The 25,877-nt window shown below is 42.1% G+C and overlaps 1 protein-coding gene across 4 annotated transcripts in view; it reads left to right on the top strand.

The window, feature by feature from the left end:
* Positions 1 to 25,877, top strand: part of pknox2 (pbx/knotted 1 homeobox 2) — a 116,193-nt gene that overhangs the window by 79,808 nt on the left and 10,508 nt on the right. For 2 of the 4 annotated variants that reach the window (XM_016673585.1, XM_016673587.1), the window contains exons 3-8: positions 5,414 to 5,520; positions 7,940 to 8,076; positions 8,661 to 8,672; positions 23,674 to 23,845; positions 25,102 to 25,287; positions 25,425 to 25,560. In XM_016673585.1, the coding sequence (XP_016529071.1) occupies positions 5,434 to 5,520; positions 7,940 to 8,076; positions 8,661 to 8,672; positions 23,674 to 23,845; positions 25,102 to 25,287; positions 25,425 to 25,560 (730 nt within the window). In that variant the 5' untranslated portion in view covers positions 5,414 to 5,433. The remainder of the gene's footprint in view (positions 1 to 5,413; positions 5,521 to 7,939; positions 8,077 to 8,660; positions 8,673 to 23,673; positions 23,846 to 25,101; positions 25,288 to 25,424; positions 25,561 to 25,877) is intronic. The other 2 variants (XM_016673586.1, XM_007556482.2) reach the window with 1 other exon arrangement.

Genomic DNA, 25,877 nt, shown 5'->3' on the forward strand with positions numbered 1-25,877 from the left:
TTTCATGCCTTATACTGTGGACAAGACTGTGTCCAATCAACTCGAGAACGGATGATGAATAAATTATGTTAGCAGGAATTTGAGGCATTGGCCGGAATGGAGCAAAGCGTTGCAAGCCTGGTTGGACGGAGGGAAGACGGGTGGCTGGGGTTAATGAGGTGGCCTGGGAGCGTGGACTGGATTCTGACTGCAGCATCCATGCAGCTTGCTTTCGCCTGGGGGATATTTGTAGCCCTAAAACCACGAGTTAGACTCTCCTTGCCTCCGGCTATGTATGTGCTTCTACTTTAATGTGTGTGCACATCTGTACTTGTACTTCAGGCTGTGAGGTTGTGAAAGATTTATTGCCCCAAGGATGACACCGGTTGAAGCTTTAAGATCTCTTCGCGCAATGCGCACATCATTATAAATGCCTGCGTTTGCATGTGTGTCCGTCCATTCCTGCATGTGGAGGCCTGCCTGACCTGATCTATGCGAGTTTCGATTTTTTTTCTCTGTTGAGTTCAGGCACAATTATGTACACAGACTCCTCCCTCGCAGGTCCAGATCTCATTACCATTCTGTCCTTCCCTCCGTTGCTTTACTCAACGCCATCAAGGCTTTGCCTCCTGGTGTTTGCATTGTAAATCAGGCCTGACAATAAGGCGATGATTAGATCCCACTCATATTCAAAAACACCTGATATATTTATTCAGCAACCCTCAAGATGCATAATGTCTGACCAAGGTGACGTGCCTACTGCCAAATGTTATTCATTGCTTTTGCAGGTCAACTTCCTAACAACAATATTCAAACGGGATAGATCAAATGAGGTTTTGGACTGCTCTCACACATGTAGGCGTGCTTTCTGGACGGGTTGCCAGAAATGTCGCCCAGTTGAATACCTGCAGAGCATTTTTAAAATCAGCTTAACCATGACTGAGGACGGGGACCATAATGGAAATATTATTACACTTTGTGTTTCATAACGTCAAACTGGTTTAAATATTAGCCAAAGACAACACAGGTTGACCAAAAAAAGCAGTTTTTAAATGAAGGTGTTTATTATTAAGGGAGGAAATAAAATAAAAAATCCAAACCTACATGGCGCTGTGTGAAAAGAGGATTGGATGAAGGAGAATGTTTGACCATTTGTGTGTGACCTCAAGCTGGAACCAGCTTGGTTTCTGCAGCAGGACAATGATCCAGAACACACCAGCAAGTCTACCTCTGAATAACTGGAGAAAAATAAAATGAACTTTGGAGCAGCCTTGACAAAGTCCTGACCTGGATCCTATTGAGATGCTTTGGCATGACCTTGAAAATGCAGTTCACGTTCAAAATCCACCCAGTGCAACTGAATCACAACAATTCTGCAAAAACGCTTGACTGCAGTTGCTGCTGCTAAGGTTGGCCCAACCAGTTATTAGGTTTAGGAGGCAATCACTTTTTCCACACAGAATTTTTTCCTCTCCATTAATTATGAACACCTCGACTGAAAATTAGCATTTTGTGTTGACTTGTGTGGTCTTTGACTAATAATTGCAGTTGAAGGGGGCAAATACTTTCACGACACACAACTGTCTTCCTCAGGGCTCTGAAACCATCCTGTTGTGTTTATATATTCCAGTTTAGGACTATTTAAAAAAAAAAAAAAAAAAAAATGAAAAAGTAGCCCACGTTGCAGAGAATGACCAGAGATTAGGATGAATTTTGACTAAAGGTGATTTAGGTTCATTGACCGGCTCTACCCTCCAGCACTAGTTTGAAAAATCCTTGGTTAATACTTGAATAGGTTTTGCTGTATCTTTTATTTAATATTTTAATTTCTGCAAAAATAATTACAAAGGCTAAGAAAGACATTTGTGGCTGTTTTTATTTAATGTATTTTTCAATATAATCACTCTTATGTACTGTCATAACAAATGAGGATTGGTTATATCCACTTTAATAAAAAAAATAAAAAGACCATGGTGCTTAAATAAGTGTGTAATTGTGGTGAAATAATAAAAGGATATCATTTAATTTGTGTAAAACATCATTCTGTAAGTCAGACTACGTTTTGTTTGGATCTCCCCTCTGACAAAGGCAAAATGAAAGCTGAGGGTTTTGAGTGTTTGCAGACAAAAGGGACTGTTCCAGTACTAGAACAAATCTACAAGCTATGGATTTCTTACTTTTGGACTCCGTTCCAAAAGAGCGGCGCTCTGAGAACACACAAAGAGCGACATGGGGACTTAACTTTCCTAATCTAAGGACATCCTCGGATCTCTGTGGAAACACAAGTCAAGCAGGGATGAGACGAGTTTTAAAAGTTCCCGAGGAAAAAAATGGTTCTGGATACAAAAAGGAAATGTCGCTTTGTTTTTTTTGTGGACTCATTACCAAGCTTTGCTTTTTACAAAGGAAGTTCAGTAAAAGTCACGCAGTCACAACGTTGTGTCCATCGTAAACTAACTTGGCTGAAACACATTTAAGTTTATATTTCAGTGCTGGGTGTCGATGTGTTTATGATTCTAAAAATCTCACTGGAGTTCAGTTCATTTGGAAGCAGGAAGCAATCCCAGTCCACATTTATTTGAATTTCAGCCACATGTGACAAATTTCCCTCCAAGCTGACAAGAAAAATGACTTCAGACATGTTTAGGCTTTAGCGGTGGCGGTCAGTAATCAGATTACATGTGATCTGATGTGATTTTTCATCTCATTGCTGCAGGTAAAAGGGTGAGAGGGAGGCTACGTAACCTTGCGTGGATGCAGAAGGAGGACATCGTACGCCCTGAGATTGTTAGAAAATTGAATTGTGAACAGAAGTGTTTCTTACTGCACAGAATCCACTGAAAAAAAGGAAATTGCCTCCAATCTAAACTTGGGAAAGCCTTTGATGTTGGTTGGAATAATTTTATGCCTACTTCTCTCTCATTTTCCACTTTATGCTTGCTTTTGAATTTTGATTGCGACTACAGGCGCTCTCCCGTTGATATGCATTATGAACTGTGTCATAATTCCAAGGCCTTTTGTTGAGAAACAAACATGTCATTTGTCCTCAAAATGAATTCTACAGCCTATTGTGTAACTGTACACCTTTGGTGAGTTCAAAGAGAGGTTTGTACTTTCACGCCGAGGAGGACATGTGTGTTAAAATTAGTCTTTTTTTCCTTCTCTCTCTCTCTCTCTCTCTCCTTCTTGTCTTGCTTGTATGTGTTTTCACGCCTGGGCAGCCAGCGTGCGGCATGTGTTTGTGCACACATTTCGTGTCTCTTTGTGCATATTTATGGATGCCCAATTGCCTGCTCAAACTTGGCATTTGGCGGCTTGTTCCTTCGAGGAACAGCGAAAAACTTGAGAGGCCCAAAATACCATGTGGTAATTGGACTGGCTTTATCTTCAGTCTCATCAATTAATGTGCAATTTTCCATTTAATCACTAACACGCTCGCTGCATTTGCAATTAAAATGAGGGCTGATAACAGAGAAGATGTCTTTCAGCTGATACCAGCTGGAATGGGAACAGAAACCAGAAGACGCAATCAGAACACAGAATGACTCGCGGAGGCAGCGCGCGCGTCGCTCATAAACAACTGCGGAGGCGCGCGATGCGTCGCACGCGGCCACGGCGAGGCACGTTAAAAATGCAGATTTTTCAGCTAAAAACCTTAAATTAGAAACCAAACCACCATTTATTATCAGGACGTTGGCAGCGACACTTGGTTTGGATGCCAATCAGACAAAGAAGCATCTCAGTCCTATTGTTCTCCAGGCGGAGGCAGTGCCAGGATTCGACTCTCTTAGTCATGCTGGACTATTGTGCAGATTCAGAGAGTGAAGACGAGATTACGGCACAGAGCAAATGCAAAAAGGGCCTAAAACGTATTTATGTCTCGTTGTCGCCCGGACATAACACACAGATTAAACAGAGAACTATGGAACAGTGGTGCTAATCTCTTGGTGTTTAACAATCTATAATCTATTATCACAAAGCCAACTGACTTCATCTCTGTGTCATGCATGATCTTTTTAAGCAATGTGGGTTTTTTTGTACATCAGTGAAAATAAGGACTGAAAACATCAGTGTTTTTCCTGGTGAATGTAACGAGCAGGGTTAATTTCCTCAGCACATTTTAGTTTAATTTTAGGCATATCCTGTTGACTGTCATTTTGTTATAATTAGTAGTTAGAAATGTTAATTTTAGTCTCGCCGTAGTCGACTAAGTTCTTCTATTCAAACGAATAAAACATCCAAACAGAGAAGGATGCAGTTTTATGGCCTCGTGAGTATAAAAGGAGACATTTCTGAATGAAATGTTTAACCCAGGATGGAAGAGGAATTAAAGATCAGTTTTTATTTATCCAGTCACAACCTCATCGCCTTCCACTTGCGTTCAGATTCTCGGTGTGCTTTCGCAGCTCTGGAGGAACCAGAACTGGGATTGTGCTCAGATGTTCCGGTTCCGTTTGACCGACCTGTAATGAAACGTTCCCTCCAGATCAACACCAGTCGACCCGAGTCGACTGGCCCGCTGCCTTCCATAGACTCACATGGATTTATATGTGGCCGTTTTATAAATAATTTTAAGAGCTTCTGTTAATATTGGGGGAAAAAAAAAAAAAAGAGAAAAGGTTACATATTCAGGTGTGTTTTCAAGCGGTGCGAATGCACAGGTTATGTGGAGCTCCAGGCTGGATGACCTGCTGTGTGTGTGTGTTGTTGGCGGTCGGGCAGGGGGTCTGTTGGTGTGGCAGTGTGTGTGTGTAACGTTCCCCCCAAGCCAATTAGCTCCATCAGTGGGGGTGGGGCCAGTGGTTACGGCAGAGTTCCACAGGGTACTGTCCTCGACCCCGTGGGGTCCCGAAGAGCCCTAATTAGCCTTCATGACTTGCTTGGTTAAAGTGCAACAACAACACCGGCAGCCGACTGACAGAGACGACTGTCCTACTGCGGCTCCGTCGTGGAGCGTGGCGTTGGAGCCCGCTCTAATTAGTAAACAGGCCCGACTCTCTGTAATTGGGAAACAAATACTTGGGCTTTGTCTGTGGCGCCGTTAGAGGCCCGCTGCCGCTGCTCGGTATTTGCTGAATATTTGTGGGAACGGGCCTTGGTGATTGAGGATGTTCTCATTTGTTTCCTTTCTGCTTGGTTGCGTCGTTTGATCACTCCGTATTAATACATCATCCTGACTTGTCTGCTGGTTCTGCGCAGCACCATGCAGAGGCAGACTCGGGAGAAAAGAGAAAGAAATGAACCAGTCTGTTGAGATCAGGAGAAGAAGACTGAGATGCTGTGTGTGTGTGTGTGTGTGTGTGTGTGTGTGTTACATTTTTGATTACTCAGTCACAGCAGCACCTGGTGGCTGCCGGTGAGATAGATTTTAAAAAGTGCCTTTCAAACCCGATTCATGTTCGGTGTTCTTTCCTTCCCTCTGTGTGTCTTCCAGTCTCGATGTGAAGCTGTCCCATGATGCAACATGATTCCCCACTGCCTGCAGTGACAATGATGGCCACCCAGAGCGTTCCTCCTCCAACGTACCAGGAAAGTCAACAGGTGAGAGTGACGTCTTCAGCAGCAGCCCGTCGCCAAAGGAAAGGTTGAGCTGTCAGATTGTGGATCATTTCGTGCTTCATTACAAAATGTATTTGCAAAAACTGGGAAAAAAAAATAAAAATAAATCTTCTTAAAAGTATTGGTGAGAGCAAGAAGTTAAGAGTGGGATTAACAAAGAGTTAGTTCACACAACATTAAGATATTTGTAAAGTCTCATTTCACAATCCCATTAGAATAGAGTTTAGCAATCGCTTTGGGAAAACTAAGATTCCCACTTTTTCTACTTTCAAATAAATAATAATAATAAAAATAACCCACAGAAGTACAAATTAAATAATCTTTAATCAGTGTAGCATATTCAGTTTTACTTCTGTAAAACATGTTTCATTCTGCAGGATGCATGTGACATGAGTAAGTAATGATTACAGTTACATTACAACCTTATGTAAGGGTTTATATAACCCTTACATAAGCCCCAGTGGGAAATCTTTAAAACTGAAATTGTTTTGAAATGACCGATATAACAAAAACAAAAATTCTATACTAGTTTTGCAATGGTATTCCACACAGTAAACGGAATAATAAAAGCATATGTCTACCTATAAGTTCTCCAGTCTCCCCTCACGCACCCCGCCAGATGTTTAAAAATTGGACAGAGACGGGAGTTTCAACAGGACAACAATTTCAAACACGTGAAACTAGTTTTTTAAGTAGACAACAAAGGATAACCTTTAGCTTCTAGAACTTCAATCTTAGTTTTTTTTTTTTTTATTATTAAAAATTAGCTGACTGATGATAATTACAGTCATATCAGTAGTGGGCGTCATGATATGACGAGGTCCGTAACACAATGCCCACTCATTTCAGTGAGTTCTGCCATTTCTAATTAAAATAGTCGAATATGTCGCCAGAAACATGCTAACGGTTTCAAAACGCGCACGAGTCACCTGAATGTTTGTTTTAAATAATTCAAATCTTGTGTGGATTTGAGTAATCTGTGCCCCAAATGTAAAATTATACATTGTATTTAGAAAAATACACCCCCTCAAAATATTATGTCTTTTGTGCCAATCATGAATGAATGGAAGTATCTGAAGAGACAAGTAGAAATCCTGTGGAAATTATGGAGGCTGCTGGATAATGCAGGAAGGCCTACATTTGAAACAAACCGCCACCTTGAAATAGATGCGCGCCCTGAAGCGCCGTGCTGAAGGTCCGGCGGCTGCACCGCGCGGCGTCCTCCTCTGATCGCCTATTATTTCCTCCTCGTCCGCATTCCGGTGTCGCCCGGAGGATTAGTGCCAGGGGGAGAGGTCCAGAGCGGCAGCACAGGCGCACTCCACGAATGCAAATGAGAACTAGTTAAGTGTGAAGAAGGTAATTTATTTCCCATTTGTTGTTGGGATTAAGACTTGAAGCTTCCTGCTACCTCAGTCTGACTCAAAAAAAAAAAAAAGAAGAAGAAAACAGGGGGATGGGAGACGTTAGACCCATTTCCATGGAGTGATTGATGGAGAGAGAGAGGAAAGCGGGGTATGCAGTGGACTCGGTTTGGAGGACGTGGTCGCTGACTTATCAAGCCCTCAGAAAAAAAAAAGTAACGTGAAACGCAGGAAGCGGTTTGTTACGTTATTTATGCTGAATGATGAGTTTCCACACCAAAAGTCGGAACCACGTTTAATGTCGGTTTAATAAGCGCCGGTCCGACTTGAGCAGTTTTTCTCTAGTTACTTTGCGTAGCTTGATTATATTTTCACATGAACATTAAAACTGACAATAAAGCTGAGACGACTGACGTGAACTGAAACCTGGATGGGAGTATCCATGGTCCCCCAGGATGAATCGCAGCCTTTTGACAAAATAAACAGTTTTATTCTGAATTAATCTGTTTGTTTGTTTTTTGTTGTTTTTTTTTACCCCAAATGGAATCAAATCAAATGATAAAACATTGAATTTGAGTGAATGTCACTGAAATAATTATCTGTTTAATTGACGGTGCATAGGAGAATCAACCGATTGAAGGAAACACTTTTACAGTAGTGATATGGCGCAGTAAGGTACCATGGTGTATTAATCTACTATTATACAGTAATGTTATTTTCCTCTTTATTTTCCTAAAGTGACTTTTTTTTTGTTGTTGTTTTTTTGCTTTTGGGTCCAAACTCGTTGTTTTCTCTCAGCACATTAAAGGCCTCTTTAGTTTTCCACTGCCCTTTGCACCAATCTGTGGTGCCGTTTTGGCGAAACGGGGACCAGTAATGAAGCTGTTGTGTTCTGTCATTTACTAAATGGAAGCAGAATATTGTTTCCCAGCTCTGACTCTGACTGATCAGCACCCAAACACTTTGTGGGAGTTCTAAGCTCAAATCGTCATTAACTTTGTGGGTTTTTTTTTTTTTTTTTTGTCTCTTGTTGCCAGATGACGGGCACAACTCAGCAGAACTCCAAGACCCCACAGGTCCATATCCCAGCAGCCTCTGCAGCAGGAAATAACTCTGTCAGTGTGACCCTTGACCCCCAGGCCCAGCTTGAGTCTGACAAGAGAGCTGTTTACAGGTAAGTAAAAAAAAAATTGTACTAATTACATCATTGTTGCATAAGAACTTCTCCTTGAGTTTTTTCCTTCATACCTTTAAAGTCTGACCCATCAGATTCCTGTAATGCTCTGTGATGTTAAACACTTTGAGGAGCTTCTTGTTAGTAAATGTCAGGACGTGTTTGCTTCTCGTCCGTTCTGAGCAGGCTTTGTCGTAAAAACGTCTAAAGCTGTACCCGAAAGGTTTCTTTTTAATTACCTCTTGGTGTGATTCATAAACAAAATAGTGCTTTCGGCAATTAAGGGAGGCCCAGTTCCTCCTGGGTTTATAACTTCCAAGAGGAAAGAAAGTATTCTGCGCCAGCAGAAGAATGCACTGGGAGAAGGAGCTCTGGTTATTTGACTGGACCAGTATTTCCAGTGAAAGCTAAAAGAAGCTAAAACATTTTTTTAAACTAGTCTGGTAAAAAAAAAAAAAATAATAAAATGGAAAAAAACAAAGTAAAATCTGATCTGAGACTTTTCAGTAGTCAAACAGAATTTGTTTTACAGATATCTGAGATCAACATTGTGAAATGAATTTATTTCTCTTTCACGCCAACAGCCATTTTCAAAGGTAAGGATTACTCTCCAGATCACAGAGGTCTTATGAAACATTCTGACTTTGGAAAAGCATCAGGAATGAAATGATTAAGACATTTTAGTTTTAGTAGATTTCACCATTGTCACCATTTTTTTTAAAGACCTCACATGTCCCATCCGATTACAGGGAATTAACTTAAGCAGTAAAAAAAAAAGTACCTGATGGTTCTCTGTAAATTACAAGACACGTGATGATGAGGTTTTGGTTAAACTGTGATTTTTTTAAAATTTTATTTTATTTTATTTTTTAAGCAGCCGTTGTGTCACGCTGCACATCCGTTAAATCCACTGTCATGTTTGTCACATTTAATCTTGATGATAACAAAACTTCTTAGTCAGCAGTGGTAGTCTTACTACGCCATTTACTGTCCTTTTTATGCCGCATGCATTCAAATATAGATGTTCAAATGTTGAATTTGCAGAATCTGAAGATAGGTATTAATTAAATTGCAAAAAAAATTTTTCAAAAGACTCTGCTTCAGTCACAGTAAGTCTAAAAACTTTCTTTACTGTCCAAAAAAACAAAAACAAAAAAAAAACTAGAATTATTTTGAAAATAGAAACTATCCGGAGGATTCACTTTATGTCTTTATGGATATAAACCGCTCACGCTCGGCAACAGTTGTCATTTACTCATGATAGGTGGTCGAAACGTGCGCAGCATTTCTGCAAAACAGTGATTATCTGCAAATGTGGGAGCCGCTGTGTTCTCATTTCTATTGTCGGTCTTATAAAACACCGTCATGAAGCCAACGCTTGATTTGAAAACGTTATTTTTGCTGGGATCTAAACGAGGCGACATATGTGAGATATAATTATCATAACATACAAAAGCTTTGCATTTATTTATTCGTTTATTTGCTGCATTAATTATAGCCAGGGAAGGTGGAAAGTGAAAGCTGCAGGGAGTAACAGAAAGTTAGAACTGTCCTTTCTGTCTATTTTAACTAGTTCTGGTATCGGATTTATTGCTCGGAAACGTCCAATTAACATCTACATACTGATTTATTTCTAAGGCATAATTATTGAAATAAAGCTTTGATAGTCATTCATAATAATCAGTCATTTTTGAAAGTTTGGGATTTTTCGAGTTTCTAAATAAATCTGAGAGAGCTGCATGCTGCTAGCCTCTGTGGCTTCACACACTGAAGCTTTCATGTTGTTCTGCATGCATGTGTGTGTGTGTGTGTGTGTGTGTGTGTGTGTGTGTGTGTGTGTGAGAGAGAGAAAAAGAGAGAGGGGTGGGAGTCTTTTAGCAGTTCAAACACATACTCAGTACCTTGTTCAAGTATTCAGACCCTTCAGAGACAATCTGTCAACACCAGTTTTCAAATCCTGCCACAGATTGTGAAGTGGATTGAAGACTTTAACTTTGACTGGGCCGTTCTAGCGCGGGTTTATGCTTTGATCTGGTTGGAGGGTTTGGCTCATTGTCCTGCTAGAAGGTGAACCTGCACCTCAATATTCTGCAACCCGTGTTCAGCTCCATCCATCTTCCCCACAGCGTGACGCTGCCAGCAGTTAGTTTTCCAGCACAACAAAAAGGTAATATTTTTCCCTCATTTACCCAAATTACACATTTCTGTCACATTTGACGTCATTTTTTTTCCCTCCGACGTTCTCAAATAAACAGCCGAGGCCTTCGGGTTTGGATCCGTACTGAGATCACACCCCTCACAGACAGACACTAACTGCTGGTGATTTGTGGGAGCTGCGTACAAATGCACGCCGCACTTTTAAGCTTTGACTTTGTGAAAAAGTAATAAATGATGAGTCATTCAACTTCCACTTCCAAACAGAATAGAATCGAGTTTAGAGATAGCAGCAGTGCAACGAAATGTGAAAAATGTTCAAGGGTTGTGATTATTGTTCAAAACGCTGTATGTCAGGATAGTTAGCAGCTCTGAGCCACTCTCAGCGTGTTCATGGCTGTAGCTCCTCTACGTCTCTGTGTTGATAGATTTTCTTCTTCCCTGCAGCTTCGCGTTTTCCTCAGCTATCTCTGGGTTGGAGTGAATTCAAGTCTTTGATTCTGAACCAGATCAGGCAGGTGCAAACACGACGGAAAAACACTGAATAAATTAACAGTTAGAGCTTCCTCTAATCTTGTAAATCATATCATGTAAAGTTCATTTCTTGATAGACATTGAGGGAATTTCATGTCTTCTCTTTTACCCTAAAAGCACTAAATGTTGTTCAGATGTTACCCCAGCTCAAGGTTTCAACTTATATTTACTTGTATGAAGCGAACTAGTGTGAAGGTTAAGCTTGTACAAAAAAATAAATAAATAAATAAAAAAAGCCGCAGGCCTGAAGCTCTAGAGATCGAACCCAAATCGTATCTGCTACAGCAAGAAGGAGAGACATTTGAGGTTAAATTTATTTTACCTTTACTTCACAAAAAGCCCCAAAGTTTCCATTCTTGTTCGGTGGAAAAAGACAAAAAAAAAAAATGGCTGCTGGGCGAGTCTCAAAACACAACCGCCTCCTTCTGCTTTCAGCTTATCACTACAATATTGATGTACCTTCATAATGAGATTGCATTACCTATTTATGAAGTGAAATATTCAAATACACAGACATGTCTAAAAGCCCGGCCGCCGCCCCCTCCCCCGATGGAGTCAGCAAACTAGCAGCCAACTGGATCTGTGGAGGGCGCCGTGCGCTCCCTGCCGTCCTGGAGCTCCCAGCCAGCAGTTTGCCATCTGCCTCAGCTCCTCGGGTGCAGCCCGCAGGTATCCGCCACCGCCTTCTGAGGAGGTGAGAGCTTCCACGCTTCGACCCGAGGCGAGCCACCGCGAAGTCCTGAGCCGCTCCCGCGGGAGACGAGGCGGGCTTTGATGTGAGCAGCCATGTTTGAAGCAGCTCCTGGTGGTGCCGGTGGAGGCAGCTCCTCTTCCTCCTCCATGTACCCGTTCTGGCTGGCTGGCGTCCTCCTTCTCCACCCGTTCAGTAAACCGCATCGCAAAGGATAAGTTTTTATTTTCCGTCTTAACCATAATTACTGATTGAAACAAAAAAAAAACAACTCAGTTCAAATTTAACACGCATTAAGGTCCGTTGAGCACATTTGAGAGCAAAGACAAACGTTACACTTGTAGGACGTTGGCCCATTTACAGATCCGGTCATTGTCTTCATGCGGTGAGACACCTGCACACCTAGACAACGTCCTGATTGTTGCAGCTCATTCAGTGCGAAGGAAGTTGTGAGGTCGCTACGTTCAGCACTCATCATGTGCGTTTTTCTTCGCCGCCTTGAGCCAAAACGAGCTCCGATGATGATCCGACTTCTTTACTGTCATAATTACATCAAAAACCGATGGAGAGTCCTGGAACCTACCAGGATGCGGTTTTGGGATGCGGTCATCATGGTCTTATCGCGGTCTGCAGAAAATACGGGGGGGTTTCCGCGCCTCCACCGTTAGTGTCTGCTCTTCTAAGTATGAGGAAACATTTTTTGCTCCTCTTCACGGGCTGCGACCATGTTGCTCCTAGGACTCCAGTAAGCTGCCACAGTTCCAGTAGAGAGTTGTTCATGCCTAAAAACCCTCTCATGTTCTCTTATGGGTAATTAAGAGCAAGCTCAGCATGTCTCGGAACGGCTCGCTAAACCTCGCTGAAACCCCGCAAAGACCACTCAGGCAGGGCTTTTTTGTTGTTGTTTTTTTTTAACACCATAACGACGTCCTCATCCGGTCCTGTAGAGCTCATGATTGGTTTATGGCATCTCTAAACTGACTCTGGGATAAACCTGCTGGGCTGAGAGCAAACGTTGGAAGAATTAGTAAAACCAAAATAATAAAAAGACAAAACCCTCCTTCCACCTCCCCCCCCAAAAAAAACAGAGAGAAACATCCTAGAGATAACGTAGTGATAAAAAACACTTTAATGATGTAAGACATAATTAAACTAATAAAACTGTAATAAAATGAAAAGAAATTATCGATGAATATTTGTACATATTTTGTGTTTTGCCATCCTCCAGCGTTTTTTCATATGATGTTTAGATGTTTGTTTTGGTTGTTTTTGTTTATTCCCTCTCTCTCTCTTTTCTCCCCCATACTTTAGATATCAGTTCTTTTTGTGGAGTTTCTTATTATTTCATGGTCCTCATCAGAGATCATATTTATGTTAATTTTGCTTGTGCGCACCATGAGCGCTGGGATTTGTGGATCTATTCTTGGCGGTGGAAATTACTTGAAAACACTTGATAGGACTCAATAAGAAGAGGAAGACATGCTGACTTTTTATTTTTTCCTAACATCACATCCCTCTCCCCCCATAAGTTCTTTAGGATTTTAATATTTTCACTATAATTAATTAGAGCACAGACTTTTGTTTCTTCTTTTTTTTTTTTTGAAAAGTTAGGACGATCTTACTTCAACTGAAGTCTTAATTCAGTTCAGATTGTTCCCACCGATTCTAATATGTGTTGCTTTTAACCCTTCATGTAATGTTGGCTTTTTGTCCCTACTGTCCGAAAACAGGACGAGTAGAGAGAGTATTGTTGTAACAGAGTTTTTTTGTCATAAATCTCGTGTCGTTAAAAAGCCAGCTTATTTTTCTTGAAATACACATTTGTAGGGGAAAAAATGCATTTGTGTGTAGATCAGCAGAGTTTATCATGTATATGTCACTTTGTTTTTGATTTGAAGAAAAAAAAATAACGTGTCCACTTGGTTTAAAGGAACCCAGACTGAAGTTGCCCCAAATAATACTTAAATATGAAGCAGACAGCGACTGACTGCTGCAGCAGGTTTTAATCTCCAGGGTACAATGCCTTATTGATGCTTGAAACTCAAAACCAAAGTCCACAGCAGAATGAGCTGTTTAGTTTTGGCATTTGGCAGCCAGATTTTTCCTACAAATGTGGCACCATTTAAATGGAAATAAACACGATTTCTGATAGTTTGTAGTTTCCTGCCGAGAAGCATTGCCGCGATAAAGAAAACGTCGACCGAACACAAATCCACTTCCTTCACGCAGGTGATTTTGATCCGATACGATTGAGATAAGAGCTGAGACTGAGAAATCCTCTGGCATTAAAATATTAATATCAGGAAATCGTCTGAACTGCAGCAACGTGCCAGCTGCGTTGCCGAGACTTCAGCTGCCTGAATGCGGTGGAGATAAGACGCGGATCTGCGTTTGTCACGCGACGAGTTGGAGCAGTTCGCTGTCAGGCACGATTCAAACTAAGAGTGCAAATGAGAGCAAACAGCAGGATGCAGTGTGTTGGAGCTCGCAAGAAAAGGTAAAGCCAGATGACAGCCAATGAGTGCGCTCCAGCTCTTGCTGCCTTCGGGGCCTTTTTGTCACAGAAAGCACAGCTGTTGCTGCAGAGTGACTAATCCTAAAGCTGCTCTGATTTTTATCTCAGGTAGTTCTGTGAAAGAAAATGATCCGTGTTCTGATTCCTGACTACAATTATGGCAGTAATCTTCCCTTTGCCGGAGAAAGCGACCCCTTTCGGCTCTTATCTACATGCGGCGGCGCTGATTTATGTTTCTGCTGGTGGATGCTCACCGCTGATAGGCCCATTACCGGATCTGACTTTACGTGACCGTCCTGTGTCACATGCGTGTCATCGTATTGCGTTGAGTCGCGAAGAACCTGAAAAAGGGACGCGGCGTTTTAGTTGTCAATACAATGACGCTCGTTGAGGTCCGAGGGGATATTCTTTCGCCACTCAGTAAAAAAAAGGTTTTAATTAAAAACAAAAATGGTGTCGGCTGCCATGGCGACGGCCGTGCATGTGGTATACAGCTGAGACAGAGCAAGAGAAAAGAAGATTACAAATGGCTTTGAGTTGCTCTTCACGTCTTCTTCTTCTTCTTCTTCTTCTTCCTCTTCTTCACCAAGAGCGTTATTTTCTCTTGGCTGTGGCAAAACTCTAGCTTAAATTAACGACAAAAACAGGACTGCCTTATTTGCAGAACGTTGTGTCACAGTTGCCAAATGGGATAAAATATATCTTAAAGAAACGAAACTGTTTCTAGATTTATATCCAGGGAGGGATATTTTGATGTATCAAAACATCAGAAAATTCCTCCGCTTTAAATTATATTCGATAGAAGTCAGATAAGAAATAAGGGCACTACTAACACTTTTGTGATTCCTGCTCATCTGGCATCAGAACAACCTGGTTGACATGAATCAAAGCAGTTGAAGATGCACATCACTAGCTATAGCGGCTAATAGGCACCGTCCTATCCAGTAATGTACGTCTATGGTCCTCACTGTGGTCGGAGGACTTTTGCTGTGGCAACACAGGATGAGTCCTGCGTTTACTAGCAACTCTGGAGAAAGTGAGATTACAATGAACTTAGGAATTATCACCACCAATCGTCAATCTGCCAATCACATGACAGCAACTCAGTGCATTAAGGTATTTGGAGATTAAGGGAAACCGACTTCCTGAAGTTCAGACGAAGCGTCAGAATGCTGAACAAGGTGATCTCAGTAAAACTGCAGACGTTTTCCACTAGACCACCTCTGACCCTTACGCTCTCGCTCCGCTTCGACCAGATGAGATTTTCCACTAGCAAATCCGGCATGGCTCAGCCCGGCTGTTCTCAGACTTTACAAACCTACGTCAGGGGTAGAACTAGCAGGACCGAGAGGGGTATGGCACCGACACCATTTGGTCTACAGGTGACCGCATTCACTGATTGGCTCGTACTTTACGACATCACTGAAAACTGCAAACGACATTAGCATTTAATGTTTACTTTAAAAGCTCACTACCTGGTGTAGAACCGAACCGCACGTTAACCGATCACTGGAAAAGCGCCGTAGATGTGGGGCATGGTTGATGGTGCCAGGCAGGCAGACTGGTTGGAGAGTTTCACAAACTGCTGCTCTTGATGGGATTTATTCTTTCATTTTGAACACCAGATCCAGTTTACACCGTAAATTCCTCTGTGGACCCGCATGATACTAATGGAGGTCTTATTCGTGACCGGCTAATCACTAATCGACCGGCTTATCACTAAGTTTTGGCAGCAAACAAGCAGTAATTACACAGTGACATATCCACCACACCTGTTACAATCTGATCCCCAGGTCAGTCGTCTGGCATGGAAAAGAAGGGTGAAGAATAAACGCCGCACACGTAGAGAGCAAAAGCTAAACGCGCCTCGTCTTGCTGCTACTGTCACATTTAAACTGGACTTCATCTCCTGCTCCCACAGTAGGTAGGATGATGTAAGGAGGCACAAATAGCTGCTGTGTCGTTTCTATAGACGCTCGGATCTGTCAGCCTTCCTGGATCAGCGCCGTGCCTATATGGAGGCAGAAGGCTGTTCGCATGAAAGAAGTCAACATCCCTGCCATTTTTCTAAGAATCATTTTTTCTCAGGAAGTCGGCGGCTGAGGATTTAATGTTTCTTTTCACTAATTGCTGGAATGCCAGCTTTATGATGAGATGTGTGGTTTCCTCTCTCTCTCTCTCTCTCTGGCTGCTTTGTTATTAACAGCTGAGTGTTTGTGTGATAGGGTGATTAGCCTAATGAGTTGTGGCATTTACTGTAAAGATCCTTCTGGATTCTCTGCATCTCATTAAATAGGCGGAGAGGGCTCTCGATTTTTATATCTTTTTTTGCAGGTTGCGGATGTAACGCTCTCCGCGGCTGGGAGACGGAAATATGCGTTTAATTGAAAGAGACGCGAGCCTCCGCTCCGTTTCAAACAGAAACGTCCTTGTGACTTCACAAGCTTTGGCTTGGAAGAACTTTCTTTACCAGAACCACCCCCCAGCCCCCCAAAGAAAAAAACTGCTTTAACAGGACAACTTTGCCGTTTGTCTCCCTCAGATGAAGATCAACAATAAACAGCACCGTGAGAGTGCTTTTCGTGTCATCTTCTTGTAAGAAGTCTAATGCAGCATGTTGTACTAAATCAGCAGGAAGAACAGATGTAGGATTTCGGGGTTTCTTTCTGCCACATGCACATTTTTAGTTATTTTTAAAAGCCAAAAAACAATAATGAAATACGCAGAAATTTGAAGTTCTATTACCCAACACAAGTAAACACGTTTAATTCCATGGATCCAAGGACGTCGTCCAGAAGGTTTTGGGGCTTGGCAGTGTGTTCACGGGTCTCTGTAACGCACCATAAAGTCTGTTTATCCTCGGTGCCAAAATGCATGAATGCGTCCTCCTACAGCGAGCTGTTCAGGCCGTCTGATGGGCTTGAAAAAATAAAAATAAAAAAAAAGGCCGTGCCTCTTTCCATTTCACAGGTCAGCATGTGTTGGTGCTCAGCGGTTCCTGGATGCAGGAAACTGTGTCAGAGCTCAAGTGGTTTTATTGGCTGTTTCTGTTGGATACTTATTTTTACGAGTTTCTTTTATGGTTGACTTTAGATGAGAACAAAGTTCAAGATATATTTTTCTTTTACTAGTTGGTGCTTTTTTTGCCCCCCGATGACTTAAACAAACAACTAATTGTTCCTACATTGAATTGGTTTTTTATTAGACCAGAAAAACAAAACAAAACAACAAACTTTCTTTCTTTCTTTAGCTGATGCCAACAAATTTCCAAATGTGTGCAATTATTTTCACTCTTAACTGACAGACAGGTTAGGTGGCTGTTAAAAAGAAAAACAGCTAAGGAAACTGCATTGTTAGAAACAAAAAACATCAGATTAGGACAGTGCATTAGAATAAAACATGAGTCTAAAATAATAAAAGTAGTCAAACGGAAATAGGAATTATTCAGTGCTCGGGGTTATTTAAATGTGTGTGTGTGCGTGTGTGTGTGTGTGTGTGTGTGTTCCTTTGTGCACTCTAACCCCGCACCTTTCCTCGAACACAGGGGTGTGTTTCAGACATGTAGCCCGGGGAAACAGGGGCCTTGTTGGGAGCAAACGCAGCTTGACTCCAGCAAATCTGGTTTCTAATACGCGGGCGTACAGCCGGCCTGATTAGACTGCTGCACGGTGGGGAGCGCAGACACAGAGACCTCCGGCTCGCACGCGTTCAAATAAACACATATTTTTTAAAGCGCTGCCCTCCATCTGTGCCCTCTTGGTGGTTTGCTAGGTTTCTGTAAACACTGGCAAATGCAATTTGCTCCGAAGATGACTGCGGTGATTTTCTTTTCTTTTATATTCAAGCTTGTTTGCAGCAGCGCCTCGAATGAACAGGTTTATTATTCTTCACTGTGTTCAGAAAAGCCCTTAAATTAAATCCTACGTTAAAGGAGGATCCGGTTTGATCCCGGTTCTTCTCAGGATGCGGAAGGTTTAGGCGTGCAGAGCTGATCTCTGAATGCGTACATGCAGCACGCATGCAGTTATATGAAAGAAATAGCCTGTGAAAGCCTGCTTGTCTTCTGTCAGTATCTAGTATCAATTTGAGCAAAACTGAACAATTCAAGTAATAAAAGCAAACATGCTGACATACTTTAACAGTTTCTATAAATATAATAAAAAAATAAATCATATGGTGAATAGATTTGGCCACCCACATCTTTATTTCCAGTTAAAATGGTAGTTAAATCAGCCGCATAGTACGAGAGCGTCATTAGTTGTTTCTCAGTGGCTAATATCAATAAACATATATTTTTATATTAGCCAAGCAAGTTCACCCTCAAAGCAGACCGCACGATACCAACACAAGTTTTCAAAGACCAGAAGATACACCAGACTGCAGCCGGCCCTTGAGACGGCTAAAAGCTCAACCGCCACTAATCGGTGCGCTTCTGTGTGACGTCTGCATTCTTCTTCTGCACCTCTTTGGGTTTGTAAAGCGTTCACACAGAAGTTTGACTGCGGTCATTCGATAGCATGAACGACAAAGCCGAGGTAAAAAAATAAAAATAAAAAAGAAAGATTTATTTGAAAAATTGGAATTGAGAGTCAAAACCTGCCGTGTTACAAAACAAAAAGCATGCCAGACAGTCCTAGAGAATGTAGATAAGGACTTCTGGGATGAAGTTTTCTAGAGAAATCTAAAATCGACATGTTTGGACAGCAAATCAAAAGCAACATAGAATCGGTACAGAACAATGAAGAATTCCACCATGTATCAGACACTGAAGGAAATCATAAGACAATCTGTAAAAAAAATAAATAAAAGAAAGAAAAAGAATAAGCTGGTGCAGAACTGGATGCTGCAAAATGACAAGGACTCAAAAGAAAAGGGGTAAATTCACCCAGGAAGGGCTACTAAATAATGGAAAGCTGTGGAATGATTCAAAGCCTCATCTCAGTGAGATGCTGCGATGTGACCTGAAACAGGCTGAAGACGCGAGAAACTGAAGAAATCTGAAAGTGAGGGAAACCTTACATGGACTAGATGGCTGCTCTGAGTCTGTTATTTCAGCAACACTGGCTGCAGTAGTGCAGTATGCTGTCCGAACCTTTCCTCAACTAGAATACAGATTTCTGTTGATTCCCTCCGTTAATTAAGATGGAAAGATGAAGTTTTGGTGTTTACCTGCAAACAAACAACTTTCTTTTACTTGGGACCAAACATGAGACAACCTGATGGAACCGAATAGTAATCTATGTCACTCTTTTTAGTTGCATATTTGTACATTTCCTTCTCCTCCTTTCACTTCACATGTATGTCCTTTGTGTTGGTCTTCCACGTTAAGACGAACATCTTTTTGGGTTTGAACGCATTTCCGTACTACTTCATGCATCCCCTTCCAGAAACTCAGATTCACGTCCACCAGCTGTTTCCTATAATCCACAGAATTCCCAGTTGTAACTCCGCTGGACATCTCGCCACTCAGCTGAACCTGAGCAATAAAACGGACGCCTGTTTCCGTCCTCTGACTCACTGACCACAAACCCGACGCTGCAAGCTCGCCCCACAGTTCTCAGCTCGGTCCGTACCGGCCTCTGATTCTGGGCTTTTTGCTGGTGACCCAGCGCGGAGCGGCGCGGTGCTGCAGGGTGGGAGGACCTGCCGTGCTGACTCCACTCACTGGGCGATCTGTAAATCGCTCTTTTATGGCCCTTGTAATGATCCCCCAGCCAGCAATATCCCCACCGTCGCACTGCAGATAGGACATGCCGTGCTCGCTTGTGAACACGGGGGGAGTGAAGGGGGGGTTTAGAAGATAGTGCAAGAGAGAGAATAAAAAGCACACATAATGTGACCACACAGTCACGCACACATGCAGTCCCATGTACGTAAAAAAAAGACCTGCCTTTTCATACCCCATCTGTCTTAATCCTGACTGTGTAAAGGTCATAAGGAAGCACAGAGCGGTGGAGTTTCCACCTCATCCCTGGGTGGGTGAAAAGGAAAAATGTGAGCAATTTTCTTTCACTCCCGCCCAGACAGCACTGGAATTGCTTTATTTTTGACGTTTTCTTCAAAATGTAAAGTCGTGCAAAATTCCCCCAATCAGTTTTGCTGCGGGTTCTTTCGGTTTTCTGACAACTTCAGTTTTTGAATCTCAGAAATGCTCCAGTCTCGTTCCGCTCTAAGCTCAGCATGTGCGCTGAAGATGGAGACCGCGATGAACCGCAGTTTTTAATTCATCAACCTAAACCTTTAGCTGCAGTGAGACTTTGCTCAGTAGTTACAACAGAACATAATCAGATGGAGGCTTTAAATAATGTTTTATTTTTGCAACATGTTTCTTCCAACTTGAAAGCATTATTGTTGTTTCCAAGCAGATCAACTTGAATCCTACAGCTAATGATAGCATACAGAGTGCAAAAATGTAGGCAGCTGTTGTTAAAAGGATCAGGTCGATGTTGACCAATAAAGATTTTAGTGATTTAGAAGTGTGTATCTATTTTTTTTTATTTATTATTTCAGTGTAAATACTAAGATAAATATCTCCTTTGTTACTCCTGGATTTGGAATTCAATATCTTTAGAGAGGTATTCATCTCATTTCTTAGTAGATGCAAAACATAAATCTATCAGGAGGATGAATAACTTTGGTCTTCACTACATGAGAGGCGAACTATGGCCTACCTTTTTCACACCTCTCTCTGTCTCCTCAAATACATTTTAGTGGTAAATATTCCTTAAGAGTAACCGCACATGTTACACAACCCACCTACAGCAAGTGTGCCACATTTCTTTTTTATCTCTGCTATAAGGAGCCCGAAGCCTTCTGTCCGGTCTTAACGGCTGCCTTATGTTGCTGTTTTCTAGGCGGATTTGCTTTGCCAAGTTTTGTCAGGCTGCACATATAGTTCTCGTCATCAAAACATTAACAAAGAGTTCCAGACTTTAACGGGACGCTGCGATGTCGTCCAGTGAAACAGCCGTAAACGCTGCTTCTCTGGTGATGAAGAGAAGTTGAAGGTCTGGGTAAACCCTGGTGAGAATAAATAATTCTGTGTCTTCCTTCTATCTCTGTTAGCTAGTTGCTATGCTAAAGCGAAAAGAAATGACATGTTAGGAAACGCCCTCAAAGCTAAGGTTACAGGACACTAGGGTCTAGGTAACGCCCTCTTTGAGGCGTAACTTAGATAGAGGCTAACAAAGGAGATCACAACCTCTTTTTGTCTGTTACCCCTTAAAGTTGGCAGCTCATAATGGACCAGCTGCATTTTGGTATTAATAAGTAGAATTCATGAATTCAACTCACTGACTCCTCTGTAACCTCGTACATCAAGAACTCAGCCTGGAGAACGGATAATTCTCCACAAACCCCTGAATTTAAGACATCCACCAAAAGTTCCTTGAGATCTTAAAGGGCAGCTTACAAATTGACGAAATTTGTTCTGCTACAATTTTGCACTTTATTATTAGCCAACTTTTAAACATTGCAGCTGGACACGACAGTCCCATATTAAAGGTTTACTCAGTGCGTCTCCACTCGGTTCTATGGGTTTTCCTCTAGGAATGGCTGCGTGGTACCATCACATTTTAGAACCTGCTTCGCTGGGGTTCTGCAACGTCAGAACACTGTGAGTCTCTGATTGGCCAGGGAGTGAACTCTCGCCTGTACTTCTCTTTTTTTTTGGCTTTCATTGTTTTTAAAATCAGACTAGAAGTCACAGACTGAGCCGACTGTCCAGCATAGCTTCCTTGTCCCCATAGTTACGTTGCAAGATGTGACCACAACGTTCAACATCGTACTTTCTACTGTGCAGTTGGGTCTTTCTAACTTGCAGTCTCATTACGGCTGACTTTCTTTTAGGGCTAATCTCAACAACCCATTCTTAATACTTATTCATTGTCAACATTTCCTTTACTTCCTTTGTTTGCAGCAGTTTGACACCCCTGTACATTCCCCTTTTTAATTGTTTATGCTTTAGACATTTTAGTAGTTTCAGATTGTTTGTCATGCTAGCACTTAAAGAACAGGTTAGCCTATTGCTGGGACTGACGGTACAAATCTTAAACGGATTTGCACATCATCCTGCTATCAGTTTTGGCCTCATTTTTGCTTCTCTCCCAGCTGAGCATCGCACTCTCTCCTGCAACACGAGCACAAACCCTAACACGCAGAAGGTAGAGGCCTTCCTTTCAGCACGTGGACCCCCTGTTTAGTATTCCTGCCATGCCTGTTCGGTGGAGCAGCATTAAATTGGGATCAGGCAGATTAGAGTATAATATAGACGACTATTAAAGGCTGCAAATGGGAGCCGGGGGTTAGAGTCTGAGCAGTGGCCTTGCCTAGCCATATGCTAAGCTGTGCAATTAGTGCTTCCACACACGTCTTTACAAATGATGCAAAGTAAAATAAAAAATACCAATGATGTTCAGAACAGGATCCTTTTTTTAAAAAAAAAAAACAGCAGTCACTAAGTTAAAAGGGCAAATTTCAACAGAGGTCATCGTTACATCATTCGATCCGCAGTTAGTTCTTTTCAGCTTTATGGACGCTTAGTTCACCACATTATATATTATTCAGATCAACTGTTTATTCCAAATGCAATACAATCCCAATGAGATCTAGTGATGGACAGTGGAAGGAAGTCAGTTAATTATGTAATGCTAATGCTAATTGTTGAAATCGCTTTTAAGCGAAAAACAAACAACACAATCCATTCAAACGAGCCAGAAGGACTAACAATGAAATGAAGAACGATGAGGTTCGTATTTATTGGCATCAACATCTGCATTGGTAGGTGGTGCTGTAAATTCAAGTTCTTCCGCCGGATGAATTTTGTCATTTTATCTTTTTGAGTTGACATAAATCATAAGCTTCATGTGTCCTGGTTAGCTAAATTTTGCAGAAAATAACTATAGTTAATCAATTTGGATATAAAAGTTTCTGCCATGTAATCCCTATAGAGTGTTCATAAGTCACAATCTATCTCACGAAGCGCTGCGGAACATTTTCTGGACAATGATGCCACGACTCCGTCCTAAAAACAATAAATATTATGCGCTGCCATATAGCAGTTGGTAATTGCAAATTGCAATTACAAGTATTTTTAGAGGTAATTGTAACAAAATACAGTTACTTATACATTCCAATTAGATCACATGATGCTATTAAACGTATTTATGCGTTAATCCTAACTCTGGCTGGAGTGGGATTAACCTGAGTGTGTGAGACACAAAGCAGATGCAATCGGGTAATTCTGGTTCTGCTTTTATTGTGTTAAAAACAGGTAGCTTTAATCGTTTAGCAGCATCACATGCCCTGAGGAAAATCCTGAACATGTTAAGCAAGGTTCTGCTGGAGATCTTTGAAACGATATTGAAATGAATTGGATGTGATTGAATGACAGCACCTTCAAAGTGTCTCCTACATTCCCACCTTTAGCTTTTTGCAGGAGTGTCACTCACTTAGGATCGCTCAGACACTCTAATTGTCCATATCGCTTGGATAAATGTACAGCATTTCATTTGAGCAGAAAACGACTGACATCGACGAATACCATCAACACTTGAAATTTACTACTTTGTTTTCTGAAAAAGTTAATATAAAATGTGAAAATCTTCATCAGGTGATAATGAATTGACGAATCGTTTTTTTTTTTGTCTTGCTCTATTTGGTTTGCACTAAGTTCTTTTTTTTTTCTCCCGCTCGTCTCCTTCAGACATCCGTTGTTCCCCCTGCTGGCTCTGCTGTTTGAGAAATGTGAACAGGCCACGCAGGGATCTGAATGCATCACGTCGGCCAGCTTCGACGTAGACATTGAAAACTTTGTTCACCAGCAAGAGCGAGAACACAAGCCTTTCTTCAGCGAGGATCCGGAGCTCGACAACTTGGTGGGTCAATGACCGAGGCAGGAAAACACTGAGTGCATAAAAGGTTGGGAGGTCTCCTGTCCACGTCCCTCTTCGGGTGTCCCCACAGATTTGCTGACTGGGCTAAACGTCGGGCTAATTTCTGGCATCTCCCTCCCTCCCCACACACCCCGCCACACGCACGCACGCACGCACGCACGCACACACACACACACACACACTCTGCTTGCAATAGCCATGAAGAATTACAAATAAAAAGAGGATGCCTGCTGATCAAGAGAAATTGGATTTTGAATGGTCAGCCTTGTCATCACAGTACAGGAGGGCATGCTGACAAGTGCTGAACAGTCAATTAACCCTGCATCTGTGTGTTTTATGAGCCACTGGGTGTCAGCACCCTTCCCAGAGGGCACTAACTCTGCCACAGGGCAGTGATGCCACTCTGGGCCCTGCTGGCTGCCACAGGTACATGAGTTACCGGTCCCTTGATTAAGGGAGGGCAGTTTCATTAGCTCATTTATCTTCACCTTGGCAAAGCACTTTTCTGACCATTCTGTTGACCTTCAGTGGTGACTTTAGAGCAGAGTTTCACAGCGTGCCACAAGCTGCCAAAGATGCCAAAACACAGAGGTACAGCAGGATGTTCCCTTTCATTTGAATACAATTTAATGGGTGTGTCTGTTTTGATATTTTTTCTGATACTTTTATAACTCTCTTATGTCCAATTTGTATTTAATTTAAGTGCACTACTAGTAACACAGTTGTTGTAGCAATCTGGATTAAAAAACTGTATTTAATTCTGAAAAGGTCAGATTCATATGCAGTTAACTCGTCCCGAATCATTTCCCTCAATCTAACACATTCAGATTCTAATTCAGTTACAACTTAAAACAGTCAACTTTAGTGTAAATATGGATATATTTAGCTTAAAATAATGTTAGTAGTCACCCGTTTAAGGATATCAGTACCATACCTGCAAGTTTATTTGGCCAATATTATGGAATCGCTCAGGCTGAATGGGTAACTTTGCCTAGGCTCTAAGTAGGGAAAGGGTTGGCTCAGACTCAGACTCAAATGCCCAAACCTATTTGATCACACTATGGAGGTCTTAGCCAGTAGGTCCACCAAGGACTGACTGAGAGTTTCAAAGATCCTCTTTTTCTCTAATTCGGTGGGCACTGCACTCCAGAACGTGGTGCAAAGAACTTGTGCCGACCGCAGACTTAAAACATGCACAAAAGTGACGTGGTTTGGCGTGTGCCTGTGTGTACTCTTAGATGGTGAAGGCTATCCAGGTATTACGGATCCACCTACTGGAGCTGGAGAAGGTCAATGAGCTCTGTAAGGACTTCTGCAATCGCTACATCACCTGCCTCAAGACCAAAATGCACAGCGACAACCTTTTGCGCAACGACCTCGGAGGGCCCTACTCTCCATCCCACACCAGTCTCAGCATGCAGCAGGTGAGTCTCGGCCAAACCTCGGAGCAGAGCTGTTTCCTCTGGGCATTCCTTGTCGCGTACCACCAGGTATGCTTTGCTCTGTGCTTTGCCCCGCACCACACTTGCTCACCATCATCTCCTTCTGCGATCCCCCCCAGGAACTAATTCAGACCTCCTCTCCATCCATGACCTCTGTCTCCAGTTCTGTTAACTCTTCAGGGATTGTGGTGCCCGCCGGAGGTCTGCAGCAAAGCAACGTCGCCATGACCACCATCAACTCACAAGTGGTATCAGGTTAGGATGTGATTGCACACCTGTGGCACAAACTTGACAGAGTTGAGATCAAGAACCGGAGGTTTGCTGAACTGCAAGTTAAAATGCGGAGGCCGGTTTTCATTTATGCCAAGGTTTGAAACTGCAAAAACATTTCACCATGGTATTGTCTGATCACAGATTACTTCACTATTCCCATGTTAACTAAGAAACTAATTTGACTGTTTGGAAATGTTTCCATCTGCAAAAATCAGAACAGTACTTGCGTACAGTATTGTGAAAAATACTGATAAAAAAAATGATCCCGCTCCCCAACAAATTTGTTTCTGTTTTTATTT

Source organism: Poecilia formosa, unplaced genomic scaffold (genome assembly GCF_000485575.1).
Source record: "Poecilia formosa unplaced genomic scaffold, Poecilia_formosa-5.1.2 Scaffold79, whole genome shotgun sequence".
Taxonomy (NCBI): domain Eukaryota; kingdom Metazoa; phylum Chordata; class Actinopteri; order Cyprinodontiformes; family Poeciliidae; genus Poecilia; species Poecilia formosa.